Source organism: Oryza sativa, chromosome 10 (assembly GCF_034140825.1).
Source record: "Oryza sativa Japonica Group chromosome 10, ASM3414082v1".
Classification (NCBI taxonomy): domain Eukaryota; kingdom Viridiplantae; phylum Streptophyta; class Magnoliopsida; order Poales; family Poaceae; genus Oryza; species Oryza sativa.
This window is the reverse complement of record NC_089044.1, coordinates 7259856-7282093: the sequence shown is the minus strand read 5'-3', so window position 1 is coordinate 7282093 and position 22238 is coordinate 7259856. Positions and strand designations below refer to the sequence as shown.

The window sequence follows — 22238 nt, the reverse complement described above, 5'->3', positions numbered from 1 at the left end:
TGTCATTTGGGGTCGTGTGAATCACGTGACGGCCGAGGACTTGCTGACAACTCCAGACGTCATCGTTGGTACGTTCCTCGTTCATTCCATCCCTGCTACCATTTTGTTCGACTCTGGAGCTTCCCACTCGTTTATATCTGTGCCATTCGTGGGGAGAAATCAGTTGGGGGTAGAAAGGCTTAGGAACCCTCTGCTCATCACCACCCCTGGAGGGGTTATGACAGCAAAGTATTATAGCCCTGCCGTCCCTATAGAAATTCAGGGGATTCCTTTTCCCTCGGATCTGATTCTGCTAGACACCAAGAATTTGGATGTGATTCTTGGGATGAATTGGTTGGCTCAATTCCAAGGAGTAGTGGATTGCGCGAGGCGCACTGTCACTCTGTACCGAGGGCCGGAACAACCGGTTGTTTTCTTTGCACCCCCAACCTCTGTCAGAAGTTCAGAACTGCATCAGATAGGACTGTCAGAAATCCCCATCGTCAGGGAGTTCGGAGATGTGTTTCCGGAAGAACTACCCGGTATGCCGCCCAAGCGAGAGATTGAGTTCCGGATAGATCTTGCTCCAGGAACCACTCCTCTGCACAAGCGACCCTACCGTATGGCAGCAAATGAACTGGCCGAAGTAAAGAAACAGTTGGAAGAGTTGAAAGAAAAGGGGTATATACGTCCGAGTACTTCCCCATGGGGTGCTCCTGTGATTTTTGTAGAGAAGAAAGACAAGACGAAGAGGATGTGCGTCGACTACAGAGCTCTCAATGAAGTCACCATCAAAAACAAGTACCCTCTTCCCCGGATCGATGATCTGTTCGATCAGCTTAAAGGTGCCACTGTATTCTCCAAGATTGATCTCCGTTCCGGGTATCACCAATTACGTATTCGTGAAGAAGATATTCCGAAGACCGCATTCACCACGCGATACGGGCTGTATGAATTCACGGTGATGTCATTCGGTCTAACCAATGCACCTGCCTTCTTCATGAACTTAATGAACAAAGTGTTCATGGAATACTTGGATAAGTTTGTTGTGGTTTTCATTGATGACATTCTGATATACTCACAATCAGAGGAAGACCATCAGCACCATCTCCGTCTGTTGTTGGGAAAGTTGCGGGAACATCAATTGTATGCCAAGCTTAGCAAGTGTGAGTTCTGGTTGTCCAAAGTCAAATTCTTAGGGCACGTGATATCTGCTAAAGGAGTTGCTGTGGACCCCGAAACAGTGACCGCCGTCACCGATTGGAAGCAACCCAAGACAGTTACTCAAGTCCGCAGTTTCTTAGGTTTGGCAGGATACTACCGGAGATTCATCGAGAACTTCTCCAAAATCGCTCGACCCATGACACAGTTGTTGAAGAAAGAAGAGAAATTTGTGTGGAGCCCGCAATGCGAGAAGGCGTTTCAAACTCTCAAGGAAAAGCTGGTTTCCTCGCCGGTGTTAATCTTGCCGGATACTCGCAAGGACTTCATGGTGTATTGTGACGCTTCGCGCCAAGGATTGGGGTGCGTGCTCATGCAGGACGGTCATGTGGTAGCCTATGCCTCACGTCAGCTACGACCTCATGAAGGCAACTACCCTACACATGACTTGGAGTTAGCCGCGGTGGTTCATGCTCTAAAAATCTGGCGGCACTATCTCATTGGGAATCGCTGTGAAATATATACGGATCATAAGAGTTTGAAATACATCTTCACCCAGTCGGATCTGAATCTTCGGCAAAGGAGATGGTTAGAACTCATCAAGGATTATGATGTGGGAATTCACTATCATCCTGGTAAGGCCAACGTGGTTGCCGACGCTCTAAGTCGAAAGAGCCATTGCAACATTCTTAACGTCCGTGGCATTCCACCCGAACTTAATCAACAGATGGAAGCCCTGAACCTAAGCATAGTTAGTCGCGGATTCTTGGCTGCGTTAGAAGCCAAGCCTACCTTGCTCGATCAAATCCGCGAGGCTCAGAAGAATGATCCGGACATGCATGGACTCCTCAAGAATATGAAACAGGGTAAAGCCGCTGGTTTCACAGAGGATGAACACGGAACCCTATGGAACGGAAAGCAGGTATGCGTTCCAGATAACAGAGAACTTAAACAGCTGATACTTCAGGAAGCTCACGAGAGCCCTTATTCCATCCACCCTGGCAGTACAAAGATGTACTTAGACTTGAAGGAGAAATACTGGTGGGTTAGCATGAAGCAGGAAATTGCAGAGTTTGTGGCCCTATGTGATGTGTGCCAGCGTGTCAAGGCAGAGCACCAACGACCGGCCGGACTTCTCCAACCTCTCCAAGTACCAGAATGGAAATGGGATGAAATTGGGATGGATTTCATCACCGGACTTCCAAAAACCCAAGGTGGATATGATTCTATATGGGTAGTTGTGGATCGATTAACCAAGGTAGCTCGATTTATTCCTGTGAAGACCACCTATGGAGGGAACAAGCTAGCCGAGCTCTACTTCGCTAGGATCGTGAGTCTCCATGGCGTTCCCAAGAAAATCGTATCTGATAGGGGAAGCCAATTCACCTCTCACTTTTGGAAGAAGCTCCAAGAAGAGCTGGGTACTCGATTGAATTTCAGCACCGCGTATCACCCGCAGACAGATGGACAGACCGAGCGTCTAAATCAGATCCTAGAAGATATGCTTCGCGCATGTGTCCTAGATTTCGGGAAGACCTGGGATAAGAGTCTCCCCTATGCCGAGTTCTCCTACAATAACAGTTATCAAGCCAGCATACAAATGGCACCTTATGAAGCGTTGTACGGGCGCAAATGCCGGACACCACTATTATGGGATCAAGTTGGAGAAAGCCAAGTGTTCGGGACTGATATCCTGAGAGAAGCTGAAGCTAAAGTCAGAATCATTCGGGATAATCTAAAGGTGGCACAGTCCCGGCAAAAAAGTTATGCAGATAACCGTCGCCGTGACCTGGAATTCGCAGTGGGTGATTTTGTATACCTTCGGGTCACGCCATTGCGAGGTGTACATAGGTTTCAGACCAAAGGGAAGCTCGCACCTCGGTATGTGGGTCCTTTCCGTATCATTGCTCGGCGCGGAGAAGTCGCTTACCAGTTGGAGCTGCCCGCCTCCTTGGGCAACGTGCATGATGTGTTTCATGTGTCGCAACTCAAGAAATGCCTTCGAGTGCCATCCGAGCAGGCCGACTCAGAGCAAATTGAAGTTCGCGAAGATTTGACCTACGTGGAGAGGCCAGTGAAAATCCTGGACACCATGGAGCGCAGGACCAGGAACCGGGTAATCCGTTTTTGCAAGGTCCAGTGGAGCAACCATGCCGAAGAAGAAGCTACTTGGGAGCGTGAAGACGAGCTGAAGGCAGCCCATCCCGATCTCTTCGCCAGTTCTTCCGAATCTCGGGGTCGAGATTCCGTTTAAGGGGGGTAGGTTTGTCGCGTCCCAAAACGACTCTAAAATACATCCTCAAAATTGTGCCGAGAATAATTAAAATTCATGTGAAAGCCTCCAACAATTAAAATGTGCAAATTTAAAAGTCAAATAAGGCTTGGAGGATTTTTGTATATTTCCTAGAAGCCTAAAATGCGTAAATAAATTTTAGTGGAATTTTCAGAGCACAAATAATAATTGAGAAGAAATAAACAAAGTTAAAAAGGTTTTATAAAAAGAAAAACCCTAAAAGAAGTCCTTTTCCCCCCCCGCCTTCCCCCTCTTGGGCCGGCTCGGCCCAGCCCCCTCCCTCTCTCTCCTCTCCCCCGCGGCCCATCGGCCTTCCCCCGCGCGCGCGCCGCTGACGGGCGGGCCCCCCCGCCACCCTCGCTGACGGGTGGGGCCCACCCGTCATCCCCTACCTCGCGCCGCACCCGCCGCCCGCCCGTGCCCTAGCGCCGCCGCCGCCGCCGAATCCGCCGCATCCCGCCGTCCCCGCGCGCCATAAAGAGGGGGAAATCACTCCCCGTGATTCCCTCCCTCTTTTCCCCCGCTTTCCCCTCTCTCTCTCCCTCGGATTCGTTCGGATTTGCTCCCGCAAACCTCGCCGGCGCCATTGATGGAGCCCGAGATTTCCGCGGCCGATTCCTTCCCCTCCGGCCGCCCTCTCTCACTCCCGACGCTATTTAAACGTTCCCCGTGCATCTCTCCTCCGTTTCCGCCACTCGCCGCACTCTCTCCCCGTCGGATTCGAGCTCGCGCCGTTGTCCTCTCTCTCCGCCGTCGCCGCCGAGCTCCGGTTCGCCGCCGTCGTCGCCCCGGACCTCCTCCCGCTTCGGCATCGCCTCCTTCGGCTTCGCCGCGTTCTCGTCGACCTCGTCCGCTCCTCCGTTTCGCCCGCCGACCGCCGGAGCACCGCCGTCCTCGTCGACCCGAGCCGCGCCGCCGCCTCTCTCCGCTTCGGTCGCCGTTCCCGTCGTCGCCGTTGACCCGGGGTGAGCCGAGGACCGCCATTTCGTTTCCCCCTTCCCTCCCCTCTCTCGGCCGCCGCTCCGCCGTGCCTATGGCCGCCGCCGGCGACCATAGGGGCGCGGGCGCGCCGCCTCCCGTCGGCCGTGCCGGCGAGGCCGCCTTCGGGCGCGCCCCGCGGCTGCCAGGTGGGGCCCGGCCGTCAGCCACCCGCGCCCGCGGGTGCGGCTGACGCGTGGGACCCACGGCGCCGGCCGGCGTCAGCCGCGTGCGCCCGGTCCACCGTGGACCGTGAGGCTGACGCGTGGGCCTCACTCCCGTGGACCCGGTCCGCGCGCCCTCTCTCCCGGCTGACGCAATAAATCCGATTTTTAATTAAAATTTAAATGAAGAAATTCGCAAATATCCATTTAAAGAGCATATAAACTTCAAATGGCCATAACTTGGCCATTTGAACTCGGAATTGGACCGTTCAAGTCTCTAATTTTTCCTTAAGAAGCCAAGAACCCATTTTTATGCTTTGTTTCTGCTGTTATATGGAGTTTATTAGAGTAAAAGCCTTTTCTTTTCCGTTGGTCGTGTAGACGCTGCAGCTTCGGAAGATCCGCTCTTCGTGGAAGTTCAAGCCGACGTTTGGGAAAGCGAGCAAGGCAAGTCACATCATCTTTGAACATATTGAATCCCAGTTTGTAAAATTATGTTGATTTAAATTATTGCATTACCGCTTTATTTAAATTCCCGCGTTATCACTGTTTTATTTAGCCATGCCTATTTACCTTTGTTATGACCTTATTATTATTGTTATTGTTATTATTACCTTGTTCACCCTAGAATAAACAAAATCTCAACTAGTGGACACCCTACTCAAGGCACCACTAGTTTAATTTTAGGTAGATGCTTCGCTATTTAATTAGGTAACATTAGGTGGTTTTACAACTTTAGACTTTGGGAATATTCATATCACCTGGATACTTTGGAATGGTTGGATTATTGTGGAATTGGCTTCACACCGCTCCTTCTATTCAAAATCCCCAAAATGGTTTTAGGCTGGGCTCGAGGTGCATAGTTTTGATAGTAGCACCTCGGCCATATAAGGACCGGTCTTCGGGCCTCTGTTGCAAAGCACTACCGTACTTCCACATGTCTAGTGGGTAAGGCTTAGTTTGTGGCTCAGTCTGGTTATAAACAAAAGTACACGGATGGAGATGGATGAAGTCGGGGGTCGATGGACATTCTCCAGGGCAAATGAAGGCTACACGAGCTGCGGCCCGGTAGTCGAGATGTCATGGCACAGGGCCGGTGTCCTGCTGCTAGGGGCTCAGTCCTGCTTGCCTGTCCCGGAGGTTCCGGCCGTAGGCGGGATTGGGTCGGTACTCTCGTCTATGGCTAGGATGGGTTGGAAACTATGTCACGTCTTCCGTCTGTATACCGTGGTGGTATGTGGCACGTGGTTGCACGTGAGGAAGATGTGTCTTGTGGGTAAAGATGTACACCTCTGATCAGAGTATAATCTATTCGAATAGCCGCGCCCTCGGTTATGGGCAAGCCGAGCAATGTACCCAAGTTAGTGTTTTAATTCTTAAAACCTGCTTAACAACTAAAATGTGGAATGGTTGGCCTGGGTTGGCTTGGGACGAGCTGGGACCCAGGGTCGGGTTGCCAGTTCGGTCTGAATCATCATAGGCCTTGGGTTAAGGCAGGTTCGTGTGGGTTCACGGCCTTGATTAAATAACATTGTATAGTTCTAGAATCGTGTTTACAAAATAGCTCTGAGCAACTAAATGTCTTTAAATGCTGTTTACTGCAACCCTAACCCTTTATAGTATAATTCCCTTGTACTCCCTTGCATTTATTCTGCATTTGTGGGTGTGTCTTGTTGAGTACGGTGGTTGTACTCAGTCTTGCTCAATTTTCCCCAAACCCAGAAGAGGAGCTCCTTGAAGATGAAGGCTTTGGTGTCTAGCTCGTGCCTGCCGTCAAGCGCCTGTGGTCGTCGCCCTAGTCTTCCGCTGTTTCTCGTTTGTCTTTGTGTGTGCTGGGCCTTCGCTGCCCATGTAATAAGTTAACTATTTACGCTTCCGCTTGTTAAACTCTGAATTGTATCAACTTTTGGTGTACCTTGCCTCCTGGGACAAGGATTAATGCACGCACGTTAGGAACGCCCGTTGGGTTAATTCCGGTCGTGACAGGTCGCCTCCGGCGTGGAGATCAAGGGCGTTGGCTCCGTCACCTTCACCGCCAAGTCCGGTGAGCACAGGCTGCTCACCGGAGTCTACTACATCCCCGCATTGAGGAACTCTATCTTCAGCGTGGGACAGCTAGATGAGAACGGCTCACGCTTGTTGGTCGAGGATGGACTCATGAGGATTTGGGATCGCCGTCATCACCTTCTTGCCAAGGTAATCAGAGGCACTAATCGACTCTACATCCTCAGCGCGCAAGTCGCACAACCAGTTTGCCTCGCCGCTCGTTGGGACGACGAGGCGTGGCAGTGGCACGAGCGCTTCGGGCACCTCCACTTCGAGGCCCTGAAGCGGCATAGTGCCAAGGAGATGGTGCGAGGCATGCCATGCCTTGACCACGTGGAGTAGCTCTGCGACGTCTGCGTGGTAACGAAGCAGCGGCGGCTCCCCTTTCCCAAGCAGACGAGCTTCTGAGCCAAGGAGCGGCTCGAGCTCGTGCACGGGGACTTGTGTGGCCTAGTGACACCAGCCACACCAGGAGGACGATGTTACTTCCTGCTGCTCGTCGACGACTTCTCCCGCTACATGTGGGTGATGGTCCTCGGCAGCAAGGGAGAGGCTGCGAACGCCGTTAGGCGCGCGCAGGCTGCTGCAGAGGCGGAATGCGGCCGCAAGCTGCGCGTGCTGCGCACCGACAACTGCGGCGAATTCACAGCGGCTGAATTCGTGTCGTACTGCGCTGATGAGGGCATTCAGCGCCACTACACCGCCCCGTACAGCCCGCAGCAGAACGGCGTCGTCGAGCGGCGCAACCAGACGGTTGTGGGGATGGCTCGGGCTCTCCTCAAGTAGAGGGGGATGCCGGCCATCTTCTGGGGGGAGGCGGTGGTGACGGCCGTCTACATCCACAATCGCTCGCCTACCAAGGCCCTCGATGGCAGGACACCGTACGAGGCTTGGCATGGGCGCAAGCCGGCGGTCTCCCACCTGCGGGTCTTCGGCTGCCTCGCGTTCGCCAAGGAGCTTGGCCACATCGGCAAGCTCGACGACAAGAGCACCCCAAGCTACACGGAGGGCTCGAAGGCCTACCGCATCCTCGACCCGGAGACACAGCGTGTGCGCACAGTGCGCGACGTAGTGTTCGACGAAGGGCGAGGGTGGGTATGGGACAAGGCGGTGGACGCTGGTTCGACTCCGACGTACGACGACTTCACCGTCGAGTACGTCCACTTCGAGGGAGCTGGGGGAGTAGGCAGTTCTACCTCACCAAGCGTGTCTACCCCAGTCCCCGAGCCTCCACCGACTCCAACACCAACACACCCTCGGGCCACGACTTCGACTACAACGAGCTCTTCGCCGACACCACCCCAGCCGGTGACCCCACATGCTGCAGCACCAACAGCCACCCCTCCGGGCACGTCTATTGCGACGCCAGCTCGTGTTGAGCACAGCCCAGTGGAGTTCGCTACTCCACTCTCCCACGACGAGGAGCGCATCGATGCGTACCATGATGGCGAGCAGCTACGGTACCGTACGATGGAGGATCTTCTCGGCAACCAGCCGATGCCGGGACTGGTGCCTCCCGACTTGGAGGCGCAGTTGCACCTTGCGTGCGATGACGGTGAGCATCGGTCTTTCGCTGAGGCCGAGAAACACGCGGCATGGCGTGCCGCGATGCAGTCGGAGATGGACGCGGTTCAGGAGAACCGCACCTGGGAGCTTGCTGACCTCCCTCGTGGTCACCGCGCGATCACCCTTAAGTGGGTGTTCAAGCTGAAGAGGGATGAAGCCGGAGCCATCGTCAAGCACAAGGCTCGCTTGGTGGCACGTTGTTTCGTGCAGCAGGAGGGGATCGACTACGACGATGCCTTCGCTCCCGTGGCACGGATGGAGTCCGTGCGACTCCTTGCGCTGGCTGCTCAGGAAGGCTGGGGCGTCCATCAGATGGACGTCAAGTCAGCATTTCTGAACGGCGACTTGAAGGAGGAGGTCTACATGCACCAGCCGTCGGGATTTGTGATCCCCGGCAAGGAGGGCAAGGTGCTACGCCTGCACAAGGCCCTCTACGGCTTGCGGCAGGCACCGAGGGCATGGAATGACAAGTTTGATTCCACGCTCAAGGGGATGGGCTTCGAGCAAAGCCCGCACGAGGCGGCCATCTACCGGCGGGGCAATGGAGGAAATGCCTTGCTGGTGGGTGTCTACGTCGACGACCTAGTGATCACCGGCACCAAGGATGCGGAGGTCGTGACGTTCAAGGAGGAGATGAAGGCCACCTTCCAGATGAGTGATCTGGGGCCTCTCTCCTTCTACCTGGGGATCGAGGTGCACCAGGACGACTCTGGGATCACGCTTCGACAGACCGCCTATGCCAAGCGCATCGTTGAGCTGGCTGGGCTCACCGATTGCAACCCAGCTCTCACTCCGATGGAGGAGAGACTGAAGCTGAGCCACCATAGCACGACGGAGGAAGTGGATGCTACACAGTACCGGCGTCTTGTGGGGAGCCTTCGCTACCTCACCCACACACGGCCGGACTTGGCCTTCTCCGTCGGCTACGTCAGTCGGTTCATGCAGCGACCGATAACGGAGCACCAGCAGGCTGTGAAGAGGATCATCCACTACGTTGCGGGGACTCTCGACCACGGTCTCTACTACCCGAGGTGTCCTGGCAAGGTACACTTCGTCGGGTACAGCGACAGCGACCACGCCGGCGACATCGACAACAGCAAGAGCACGAGCGGGATTCTCTTCTTCCTCAGCGAGTGCCTCGTTAGCTGGCAGTCAGTCAAGCAGCAGGTGGTGGCCCTGTCCAGCTGCGAGGCCGAGTACATGGCGACCTCCGCCGCTTCGACCCAGGCGCTCTGGCTTGCTCGACTGCTTAGTGATCTCCTCGGCAGAGATACTGGAGCGGTGGAGCTCAGGGTGGATAGCAAGTCCGCTCTGGCCCTGGCAAAGAACCCCGTTTTTCACGAACGGAGCAAGCACATCCGGGTGAGGTACCACTTCATCCGAAGCTACTTGTAGGAATGGAGCATCAAGGCGAGCTACATCAACACCAAGGACCAGCTTGCGGATTTGCTCACCAAGCCCCTTGGGAGGATCAAGTTCGTTGAGCTTTGCTCCCGGATCGGGATGGCTCAACTTTCCCACAAGACAGCGCACAAGACTTAGGGGGAGAGTGTAGGAATAAGTCTTGGCTGGTTGATCTTGGTCTTGTGGTGCTTTTTCTTGCTTTTTAGCTTTCTAGGACAGCATATCTACTTTTAATTTGGATGCTCTAGGACAGCTAGGACAGCAGTTTGTTGAGATGCTTTAGGACAGTTTGTTGGGATGCTCTAGGACAGTTTGTTGGGATGCTCTAGGACAGCACCCTCTTGCCCTAGCATGGCTGCTACAAGCAGCTATAAATATGTATCCAATTCTCTTTGGGAGGATATGGCTTTGTGTTTTGTGAATGAAGAAAACCAGAAAATTGCCTCATCTCAAGTGCCATCCTCTTCTCAATGAGAGTAACCATTGAAATTCTAACATCCTCTCACGTCTTCTGATTCGAAGTAAGACTTTTTCTAGGTCTTCGAAGCGCCTCTTGTCATCGCAGTGTTCAGTTTGCTCCGGCGAAATCCCAAGCACCGCTCGGTATGGCGTGCGCTTGTGACCTGTTCGGTCAATTGCTTCTTCTGATTTCTATGCCAATGTTATGTTCAATGATAGGATAATTGGGTTCCATAATTTCAGTTTCTTAAGGCAGCTGCGCGCGGATTGCTTGGCCTCCCCATTGGTTAGTTCTCTCTCTTCTGTGTTTTAACATTCATATTAGCTTCTAGTTTCGTGAGAATAACTTAGCTTCGTTACTACAACCAAAATGGCTGGACACAGGATATATTGTTCAGTACTCACGGCCTTAGTTCATTCTTGTGACACAATAATAGTTGAACTATTGAATTATTTAGGACCTGCTTACCTTTTTTTTTATTATTGTACACAATGTTTTCTGATAGGTGGTGCGTTCCTAAATGCATTTGGAGCAATTGTTCTTGGTGCACCCATTGGAATCAAGTGAGTGTAGATCAACAAGGACGTCAATTGTTGTTGTTAACCTTTATGTCAATGCTAAATAGATGTCTAGTACTGTCATATAGACTGCTTCCTATATTTTTTTTTATCTGATTTTACCAGAATGCACCGGGATATTTCTTTCATGGGATAATACATATCAATGGTCCTTTCACGGGGTTGCATATCTGTAGGTACTGGGCAGCAACAACTTATTGGTCACTTCTCATGTCCTTGTTCACAGTAAGTGTCATTTCCCCTGATTTACTTATGTGTCACTGCAAGTTAGATTCAGCTAGATTTTCACCACTCCAAAAGGTGGCATTCCTGGAAATGCTGTATCACTGGCAGGTGGTACTAAATGTGAGTGCCATCTGGACTGCCATTTTTGGAGCAGCAAGTATGTAAAAATATCACATCTGAGATTAACAATATTGGCAACCGGACAACTGTTACTTTTTTCTCTCTTGTGCCAGTACTGTGCCTTTATATTTATATAATTGTTACATATCAAGTCATATGAAGCTAAATCCATGATTTTGCAGATTGTTCCTGCAGCATGCGTATTTGGAGCATCCAAAGTGAATTGGCAGGCTGTGCTCTCTCATTCCATGTACATAGCTTACTGTTAAATGAAAATAGAATGCTAGGGGTTCATTTAATGAATATCTTCCTTCTAAATGTACTGTCCAGCAACTACCTGACATTGTGGTTTGGTTTGTGCTTCTGCATCAGTTATTGCGGATCAACTGATGCAGTGGACTACATGATATCTGCACCTGCTCATGGAGCTGTAATAGGAGCATGGCTTGGTGCTTGGCCTATGCCTCTCGACTGGGAAAGACCTTGGCAGGTAAAAATACCACTGTGAATCTTAACTGTCTGCTGTCATCTGCCTAGGCTTGGGAAGTCAGAATTATAAATGGAAATGTTCATGCATGTTCACTAGCCGCTATAAGTACATAACTGCTTAAGCAGTACCTCATTAACTAATTTAGTTGGGTTAACATAGATTATAGTAGTTTGTTTGATGTTCTACAGTTATATCGGTCATTTAAAAGAACTACTCCATATTATCACCTCCTTTATCTGAATTAATTTCACATTACTCGTCGGCATCTATTTAAGTGATTTTTGAATGTTTATGCATGCTGTATCTGAAAATTTCCTGCATGTTCACTACCTAAGGTTCCAGCTTAAACAGCATTAGCATGAACTAACTTTTTGGAGCTGACATGAATTTCTGTAGCTTGCCTTATATTCTGCACTTCTGTTTTCTGTTGCTTTTGGGACTACTCATTATTATCTTCTCTTTTATCTGAAATAGTCTTGCATTTCTCGTCGTGCATCTTGCTTTCAGTGGATTATGTAGTGCACAAGGCTGATAATTCCCTTGCTGAGCCTTACACATTGCTTCTATCGTCGCCTGCACCTCCGTTTTGCCACTTGCTAATGCTCTGTCATGATTTTTCGTAGGAATGGCCAATCTCTGTTACTTATGGCTCAGTCGCTGGGCATTTGATTGGAATGGCAATATCACTAGCCCTAATAGTTGCTCATAAGAGAAGAGGTCGTGCCAAAGCTGACTAGGTAGCCTATGGATGTCAAGTGCCCTTGCTTTTTTCTGGTCATTAGTGATTTTTCCCGATAGTGTACAAGTATTCTTTTCTTTTTTTTCTGGTCATTAGTGATTTTTCCCGATAGTGTACAAGTATTCTTTTTCGGGGACCAGATAGCTTTCATATTGAATATAACCAGTGATGCTTTACAATAGGATGGGTCTCCTATGCACCTACCACCCATCTGGGCCTAGTGAGATTTTGCCTGGGAATCTGCCTTTAGGCTGCATTGTGTATTGAGAGGGTGTACATAGTGAGATTTTGCCTGGGAATATGCCTTTAGGCTGCATTGTGTATTGAGAGGGTGTACACTAGCTTAGGATAAGGAGGGCAGAGGTGCATACATGCAGCGCCCTTCATGAGCCATCCGATTGGTGACACTGTTTTGCAATTTAGAAAAATAAAAAAGATATTCGCAGAAAATCATGGAGGAAAAAATGTATATTTGTTAAAAAATTGTCCAATTCACGGAGTGAACACATTTTATATAAGAAAATTATTGCGTATTGCACAGATGTAATTTGACCAATAATGTCGCGTTTTCTTGGAACCTTACCCCGCTATGGGCATCACAATAACACAACGCAACACTCGCTCGAGTATCTTGTATACTGTACAGTAGGACAGTACTATGAGTTTGCGAGAGGAAATGGTCAGTTTATGTTCTTCTGACGCATTATCTTCAGGACGAATCAATCAGCACTTAATTAGCTCATGCCTCCATTTGCTCCAGATATACACAGAACAACAAAATAAGGCGTTGAATAAATCTGGGTTTGATTTGTAGTCATCAAGGAGACAAGTTTTGAGAGGAAGACACCTTATAAATGCTATTACTTGCTACATATATACTGTCTCAACACACGCAACCCGTGTCTGAAAAGCTACAGGGACAAATCACCAAATGTACCAACAACCTACGGTTGTTGGCAAGACAAACATCAGAGTGTGCACCAAAGCAGAACGTATTAACAGCTTCCACACTTGATGTGGTCAAAATCAAGGAGCAGATTTTGAATTGTGATGGCTACCTAATACAGTTACAGCTTCAAAGACACGTAGTGCAAAAAATATTGCTGCAGTATGATTAGCTGCAGTTGTGGCAAAATACATATTCAAAATGTTAATATTTTTTTTCTCATTTCACATTGTATGATTTCTTTGGTCTGCTGTCATATTCAGAAACTCCTTTTTCTCCCCTAGAGAGTTCCATCTGTCCATCTCCATGTACCTTCCATGCAAATCTGTCATACATTTGTTGCAGTCTTCTAAGACAAGAAGAGAGACATGTTAAGTACCTGAAAATGACTGCTTGCTCGCAAAAGTGAACAGTTGCTTTAAGCACCAGCGTATTTCAAGGTAAAGATTAAGCAAACCATCACAATAAGGGCCACTATTACCTATATGTCTCTGTATGTCAGTTTACAGTACAGTATGCCTTCCGGTACCCAAAAAATAAATCAAGAACAAGGATATAGTATCGCCGAAAAGGAAAAACTTGAGAAGAGTAATAACTAACAATTACCTGAATGAATAGAGACAGACGAACAATTCAGTATAGAGTATCAGCGATAAAACAAGGTATACCTTCCACATGTTGCATGTACACCCTCATTCAACAACTATATCTTGTTGAGCAGTTATGGAAGTTAATTTGTTTATGTAAGTATTACAAAACAAGTACACCAAAAGCTGGGTAGATTTGTTTTGTTTATTTATGGTCTTCAACAACCATTTTTTTGTACTCTCAGCATACACCAAACTTTAAATTAGAAAGACATGGAGAATACAAACATCAGATTTTTCTAAGATACAACTACTCCTTTGGACTACATAGCTATAAGGAGGGTGCCACCAACCAATAACTTCTCTTTGGACAGGTCCTAAGTTATGATTCCACGTACACATCCTGATGATTTGAACCTTGAACTAAAATGGAAAACAGTCTGTTCTATAGAATCTGAATGATTTATTTGCGATGAAACTTAGCATAACTGAATCCTATATCTGAATTTCAGCATAACTGTTTACTCACAAAATGAATTTTGTACAGAAAAAGATCATATTCAGAACAGCATATCCAGAACACCTTTTCTTAGTGAATGCAAGAACCCTAGGTCAAATCAGTGCCCCTACTATCAAACAACGAATATCTCTATAATCTGTTCTGCAATTGATGATCGTAAGTGTTCATTTTCTCACATTAAAAGTTTGGAAAGGTAGATCTAAAGACATCCTATATCAGTCAACGTTATTGGCCTCTGCTCCAAATCAAGTTAGAATTTGCATACCTTCTTAGGACATTATAGCAGAACTTTTTTCTAAAACTTTTTTCAGAATAGGAATACAGTGGGGCATGCATGTAGTATGCATAGTTCGAGTATATGAAAAAAAAATTGTTGACATCTTGGGATAGCGTTGTAAGAGCAAGTTTAATAGCAACCAACTACTTAGCTCCAAAAATTAATTTGAACTAGTATATCCATACTATATCCATAAAGTAGTTACATATTAAATATATATACTACACCATTAATAATCGTCCATTCTCTCATGTATACATTGCATCCTGTAACTCGTCCTGCGGCTGGCCCACTTTCCTTCTCTCCTCTCCTCTCTCTCCACTTAAGCATAAAATTGATATAACATTTTAGAGCTCGCTTGTAACACTTATTATACTCACTATAAAATTTAGCACTTTCTACAAATCATGCAGGTTTGATCATGTGCAGATATTGATATAGAAAAAGTGCAACATGATGACCCCGTTGCTACCAAATCCCTCAACAAACTTTAACAACCGGTTAAACAAATGCAATTCTCTCTCTCTCTCCCTCCCCCTCTCTCTCTCTCCCATTCTCTCTGACCTATACCAATCCCTTGCAAATGAAGTCAAAAGGCTATGCTACCTTTCTCCCAGCTGAACTACCATGATAGCAAAACATTCCCCCAATGTCCAAAATACCCCTCCTCTATTGTGTCTGGCATCCTCTCAATATAATTACATATTGACAGTCTAACTCTATGAATTAGCGAAATCTAGTACATAATTGATTATTTTTTATGATAGCACCTATAAGTTGCAGGCATACCATAATTGGTCTCGCCTGCAAAGATCGCTCCTCTAATTGACAGTTCAAAGACCGCATGGACCTCTTACCTGCACTGCATGTGAAAATAAAGGCATGTTTGCGATAATCTACCAATTGGCCTACCTCCACCTTAAAAAATCTACCTACCCACTCGTTCTTATCCACTCCTCTCCACCTCCACACCTCCCTCATTTTCTCTCCTTATCCTCTCCTCTCCTCGATCTCCTTCATCTCGTGAGCGACGGCGGGCGGGAGCGGCGGTGTTAGGCTCGGGAGTGGCCGGGCGCGTGCGATGACGGCGGTGACAACGGCAACAACGATGGAGGGCAGCGACGGTGGCATGCGCGTGACGACAATGAGGGTGGCGGATCCGGCAGAGCCACCCTCGGGATGGGCAGATCCGCCGCCCTCGAGAGCGACAGCGGGTGGTGATAGAGAGGGCGAGCGGCAGATCCGACGGTGCCACCCTCAGGAGCGAACTCCGTTGAGAACCACGATGACGATGACGGTGGTGGTGACGGCCACGACAATGGCTGTGGTGGCAACCGGCAACGGGCTAGGGTTTCATAGTTTTTGGGATTTTAATTTTCTTTCTTTCTTTCACCGAAATTATTTTTGTTTGTGGTTGGAAAAGGTGGTTGTGTTGGCCGCATGCAAAAATTGTGATTTCGTAGACACCTGGGTGCAAGCGGGCCACCCACCCGCATGCAAATCGATTTTGGCCACATGGAAAAATTGAATATGTAGTAGTGAAATGTTTTAGAATTAGATGCATAGTTTGAAAACATAGTATTCTTTCATAAAAATTCTTTATGCAATGGAACTTAATTAATTGGGTGGTGAATGACTCCATTTTATTGTTTTTGGGAGAAGCACTAATAACAGAATAGCTTACACTTCATCGACACATGCCGCAAATTAGTAAATCTATGTAGAAGAATACAGGGCGTATCATATTTTTCAAAAGTCTTTAGGACGAAACCTCCTGATTCCTCATACAATATATTCTTAATATATATGGAACCAACATGTTAAGAAAGCTCTTTTGAAGAATGAATTTATCAGTTTAACTCTTATTTTTTTAGGTAATGGGATAGCCGGCCTCTCCTTCCTGAGACGGATGTACACAGCCATCCATTTAACTCTTATACACAAAATATATTAGTAATTTGAGTAATTTTGTGGGCCAAAATATATAGAGTTTGATTTTTTTTTTCATAATATAATACCTTATACAATTTTCTATGGGTGGAGTAGAATATTTGGTTCTAAATTATGTATCTCTCAATATCAATATGTAAATATTAACTGCTAGATATTACCAGATACTAGCACAAATATATTAGAGGTATGATACATCTTATATCTATGGAAAAAATATATTTAATGTTAAAGTGTTATTTCATTCTCATTGAGAAAAACGTGAAGGGCTTGTGACTTCCTTGGTTTTGCGGAAACAAGAAAACGGGGATTTTGTTTCCACCTACATTCTGGCTGACCCTTGGGTGAGTCACAATAGATGTGTATTCAGCATTGTGAGCTCACATGAAGTATACGTCCATCCAAAAAATATAGATATTTGTAGCATTCTAGCAAATAAACTAGTGCGAGACATCCTTGCAATACCATGTTCCCTTCGACCTGTGCTGCGCCCAACGCTAGCATATTACCTCGTACTATACCTAAAAGCATGCGCAATTTATCCGCTGTCATGGGCAAAACTGTCATTCCACCTGAGCCTGTCTGTTAAACCTTCCACATCTCCTCCCTCCAATTAAGCAACCTCGGCTCACATTCACCACCAGCAGCATCCAAGAAACAGAGAAGAACAGAAGAGAGCAGAACAGAGCAAAGGGAATGGAATGGATCATTAAGAGAGAGATGATGATGAGTGAGCAGTGAGCAGCTGCCGACGGAAAGAAGCCATCATTAGGCACCAAATGCAGCATGCACATGCTTAGCAGCATCAGCTGCTGCCGGCCAGGGGAGACAAGAAAACAGAGGAGAAGAAGAAGAAGAAGAGGAAAGCCATCGTCATCATCGTGTCGTGATTAGAATCCGGCCATGTCGACAGCAGAAGCAGCCGTGTGGAGGGGCCATGGCAGCAGCAACATCACGCGGCAAATCCTCAAGTGCACGAGGTGGCAGCTGGAGGAGACCACGGACTTCATCACATGCCCCTACCACTACTACTGCGACAGCGCCTACCCCGGCGACTACTCCCCCGCCGTCGGCGCGCTCGTCGCCGCCTTCGCCGCGTACTGCCTCGTTTCCGCCGCCGCATTCGCCGTACTGGACATCGGCAGGGCCGGCGGCGGCGGCGGGAGGAATAGGCGGAAGTACATGGTGCCGTCGGGCCCATTCTTGCTGCCGGTGGTGCTCCTGGCGCTCGCCAAGGGGCAGCGGATCAACGCCGTGTTCCCGCTCGCGCAGCTCGGCCCGGCATTGCTGCTGACGCTGCAGGCGTCGGCGCTGGCTTTCCGGAACGAGGCCGACGGCGACCTCCGGTACGCGGTGCTGGAGGCGTCCACCGTGTCCGGGATCCTTCACGCCAGCCTCTACCTCGACGCCGTCGTTCTGCCGTACTACACCGGCACCGACGCGCTCCGGTGGTCGCGGTTCTCCGGCGAGTGCGCCACATGCCTCTGCCGGATGGACCCGCTCGTCGTCGGCGGCCGGACGGTGCTCTACCGGGGCCTGTCCAAGACGGCTCTCGCCATCATCTTCGCGCTCTGCTCCCGGATGGTGTGCCGGATCTACGGCGAGGAGCGGGTCAGCGCGTGGACGCGGTCGGCGCTGGAGGCCGCGAGCTGGGTGTTCGTCGCCGGCGACGCCGTGTACCTCGCCGGGTGGGCGTTCGCGGAGGGCGCCGCGGCGAGCGTCGCGGCGTACGCTCTCGTGGCCGGCCTGGTGTTCCTGTGCATTTTTGGTAAGGTGTACAAGTTCTTGGCTTGGATGGAGACGAGGCAGGTGCAGTGGAAACCAAGCGTCAGCTGCCACAGTAATGTGGTTTGATCATTAATTTCTTTTCTTTTTTCGTTTTTTGGATCGAGTTGTTTCTTTCTTTGATTCACAGGAAATTGTAAAGCATAAATGCATAATAACCCATTAATTCAGGTTTTGTGTGTATAACAAGGAAAAGAGATTTAACACTGCATATATGCTGTGGAGATTTGCATTTCTAACGTATTCCGCAAAACTCTGGAGATTTTTTATGACTGTCTATATAAGCTACGGAGCATGTTATTATGTGCGTAAATTAGTGTATATTCAATTGAAAAAACTCCTGAGATGTACGTTAGCAATTTTTCAATTTGCCACTTGGATAGCAATCCTTTATCTTAGTAAAGGGGAACCTAGAACTAAAGCTCTGTACTAGGTTAGAATTTGGTATACTACTTTACTCTGCTTTAAGCTTTCCTTTAGAAAAAAGAATCACATATATATTGCCACGTCAATACTAATTTCCTGAGGTTATGGTGTCAGCATTTGACAGATGAGATTGGGACAAATTAACGATAACACTCTTGGTAGTTTTCACGTGAAGCAATTGTCCAACCGATGGCTGCTTCCTAAGCTAAAAACTCAGCAGCAAATTAATCCCTTTCGGCTTTTGACTTGTGCTTTCTTGTGTCCTGCTTTCCTACTCTCCCTGAACCTTTCCAAAGAATGGTATATTATATATATAAGTTGGAAAATTGATCACCCAAAAAAAGTAGGCCAAACTAAGTTTTCATGAAAATTTCCTGTTTTGAAATTATGTAAAAGACATTACATATATGTCTTATTTATAATGATGAGGACATTCGAAAAAGCTACGGTACCTACCTTCAGAACACTTCCTCCTGTACTTTTCGTTGAAATGAATCTTCTTGGATTGTTCTCTTGCCAGTTCTACAAAATATACTTTTGCTCCATCCATTAGCCTTTTGAACCTTGTGCCACCGACTTTTAAAAGGAACAGTTATTGCTCTCACGCATTATACTCCACTTATTTAGAGTTCACATATGCATGAAATGATTGAAATAAACCAAGCCAATCCCATCAGTCTTTTGATCTAACAAATCAAGAGCACCCTGATTAGTTACATGATGGGGATTAATCAAGGCGCTTAGTCGCCGTACATATGTCAGCCGATTCTTTCGTCAGTTGGAAGCAATAGCTAAGGTGGTGTTTAGATCCAGGGACTTAACTTTAGTCCCTGTTTTTAGACACTAATTTAGAGTATTAAATATAGACTACTTACAAAACTAATTACATAAATAAAAGCTAATTCACGAGACAAATTTTTTAAGCCTAATTAATCTATAATTAGAGAATGTTTACTGTAGCATCACATAGGCTAATCATGGATTAATTAGGCTCATTAGATTCGTCTCGCAAATTAGTCCAAGATTATGGATGGGTTTTATTAATAGTCTATGTTTAATATTTATAATTAATTTTCAAACATCCGATGTGATAGGGACTTAAAAGTTTTAGTCCCATCTAAACAGGGCCTAAAGCCTAAGTTTGTAGGGCTCTGTTAACTGTTCGTGGTTGGTGCTTAATTGCTTTTCAAGTCTAAACTAAGGCCTTATTCTATTCAGTTTATTCAGTGGATTATTTACACGCTTCAAAAAATATATTTTCTAAAATAAATAAATTCTACTAGTATATTACTTAAACTACATGTTTAAATATATTTATTATTTTATAAAAATATTTATTTATTTCTATAATTAAGTTGATAATTCGTGATAAATAATAGGCCCTTATTCTAAATGACCGAAACTTTGTCCGGGGGCAGGACAGAATGCGTCGGCCGGGTTGTTGGTTGAGCCCACAGCGGTACTGAGCTGTGTGGTAGGCAGTGAAACAGTGCCAAAGTACAGGTACCATGTGGAGCAGTTTTTTTCCTAAGGACGGATTAGGTTTCTGTACTTGAAATGGCAGCAGCAAGCAGAGTGTAGATGCAGCTCTCAGCACTCACCAGATGAGTCTAGTACATGTTGCAACGTTTGGGGACCTTAATGGTGAGTGTGAGTGGTGACCACCCAATATCTCTGTCCTGATTGGAGCACAAAATTTTCGTACTAATCAATATGCAGTTTTGTCAAGACTAATGTAAAAAAAAAGGAGTATCATTCTCTTCTCTGGGACATATATGTTGAAAGTAACGTAGAGGCTAGAGATAATTGTTTGTTTTACTACCAACATAAATAAGAAAGGACAGTTGTGTTCTTCTCCTATTTCTACTTGTTGTGATTTTACACTTCTTTTTTACGGTTTGTGTGTTTTACCTTTGCTGTTTTAACCCAAATATTCGTTTGCCCTAGTTTGGATGTCTATTCATGGGCTTAGAAAAAATGGAATGACCAAATGTTAAGAGACACTACTTATTTAACCAACCGTCTGTCAGAAAGTGTTTACGAAAATCGCTATTTTTCCATCCGGGTGGCGCACTTCGACGAGGAAATTGAATTTTCACATGCGGGTGCTTAAGTCATACTCACGCACAAATAAAAAACCAAAAAAATCCCAAAAAAATCAAAATTCGAAACCCTAGCTAGGTCCCATCTGCCGACGACGCACCCCCACTTCGTGTTTCCTCCTTCATATGTCTTTTTGACCCAATGTTGAAACCTTCGGTTTTTATACCACTTGTAATAAAAGTTAGTCGATATAGCGGAATGACGACTAACCTTCCTGATTGTTTTAGTTATTGATCACACAAGACATGCCAGATGATGAGACAGGAACACACAATATTGGTTAACGAGGTTCAGCTAAGGCATAATGCCTGAGGCTCATATTATGGCAGTCCTCCCCAACCAACATAGTACCTAGCCGCTACGAGCCCATGGCCTCGCCGCCACCATCTCCGAGCGCGTCTACGCTACACTGTAGTCATCATTATTACATTATGGTGTCCCCCGTCTCTATTTGAAAGGATTGTCGGGTTACGTAGTCTGACTCTAATTCCACGCCCACCACCTATTATAACTCCAAGTCCAAATCCAAGTACATTCAATACCTATTCTAACAATTATAAATTTTATGTTTCCTTTTTATCGAGAAAATAATTAACACAGAAACTTAAGTTTGAGCTGTAATTAGGCTGTACTTGGTGAACTAGAAATTAAACTAAGATGGCATTTCTTCCCATTTCACATACTCCCTTAGTTTCAAATTACTTTATCATTTTAGTATTATTCTAAGGTAAAAATGATGACCTTTGACCACTCTTTTTTGAAAAATCCATATTGTCTAACAACACATGAAAGTATTTCTCATGGTGAATTTAAAAATTATAAATCTTTTAATTTATTAATAGTTAAACATTAAATTTGTTTTACTTAGGATAAATCTAAATTTCAAACAGATGGAGCATATTGTTTTTACTACGAGTTTGCTGCAGAGATCACACTCCCGTCTATACACGGACGAGGCTCCTCTGATGTGGAGAAAATTTTGTCAAAGGGACAAACGATGTGGCGGAGCCACTTATTTTGCATCCAATGGCAGATCATTTCCATCCGTCTCTTTCAGCCCAAACCGTAAGGCCCAAACACGCAGTTGCTCGGTTTGGCCCATTTACAAAGGAAGCGGAGGGGAAAATAAAGCTGCGACTTTGCAAGAAGGAACAGGGAGCAGCCACTCCAGAAACCCCAACGCCACCGCCTCTAGCGCCGACCGCCGCTCGTTGCCTTCACCGGCTCCGACGCTGCCCAAACATGCTGCTCCACGTGGAAGCTCTGCTGCCCTGGCATAGAGGTCAAGGGTTGCGTCGAGGACATCGGCTTCCACGTCTCTTGATTCGATGTCACCATCACCGACCACACCGCCACAGGAGGGGGAGCGACCGCTGCGGCAAAGTCCACACCACCGCAGGATGAAGGTGCATACAACACCACCTCCGCCCGACAACAGCAG

General features: G+C 47.2%; 1 protein-coding gene across 1 annotated transcript; it reads left to right on the top strand.

Moving 5' to 3' along the window:
• The first annotated feature begins 17031 nt into the window (after positions 1-17031).
• On the top strand, positions 17032-18479 carry LOC4348259 (uncharacterized). The gene has a single exon (XM_015757949.3). The coding sequence runs from the start codon at positions 17387-17389 to the stop codon at positions 18335-18337; it is 951 nt and encodes a 316-aa protein (XP_015613435.1). The 5' UTR covers positions 17032-17386; the 3' UTR covers positions 18338-18479.
• The last annotated feature ends 3759 nt before the right edge of the window (positions 18480-22238 follow it).

Excerpts from the sequence above, each read along its gene's own strand:
- LOC4348259 (XM_015757949.3), top strand. The coding sequence starts at position 17,387 with ATGTCGACAGCAGAAGCAGCCGTGTGGAGGGGCCATGGCAGCAGCAAC.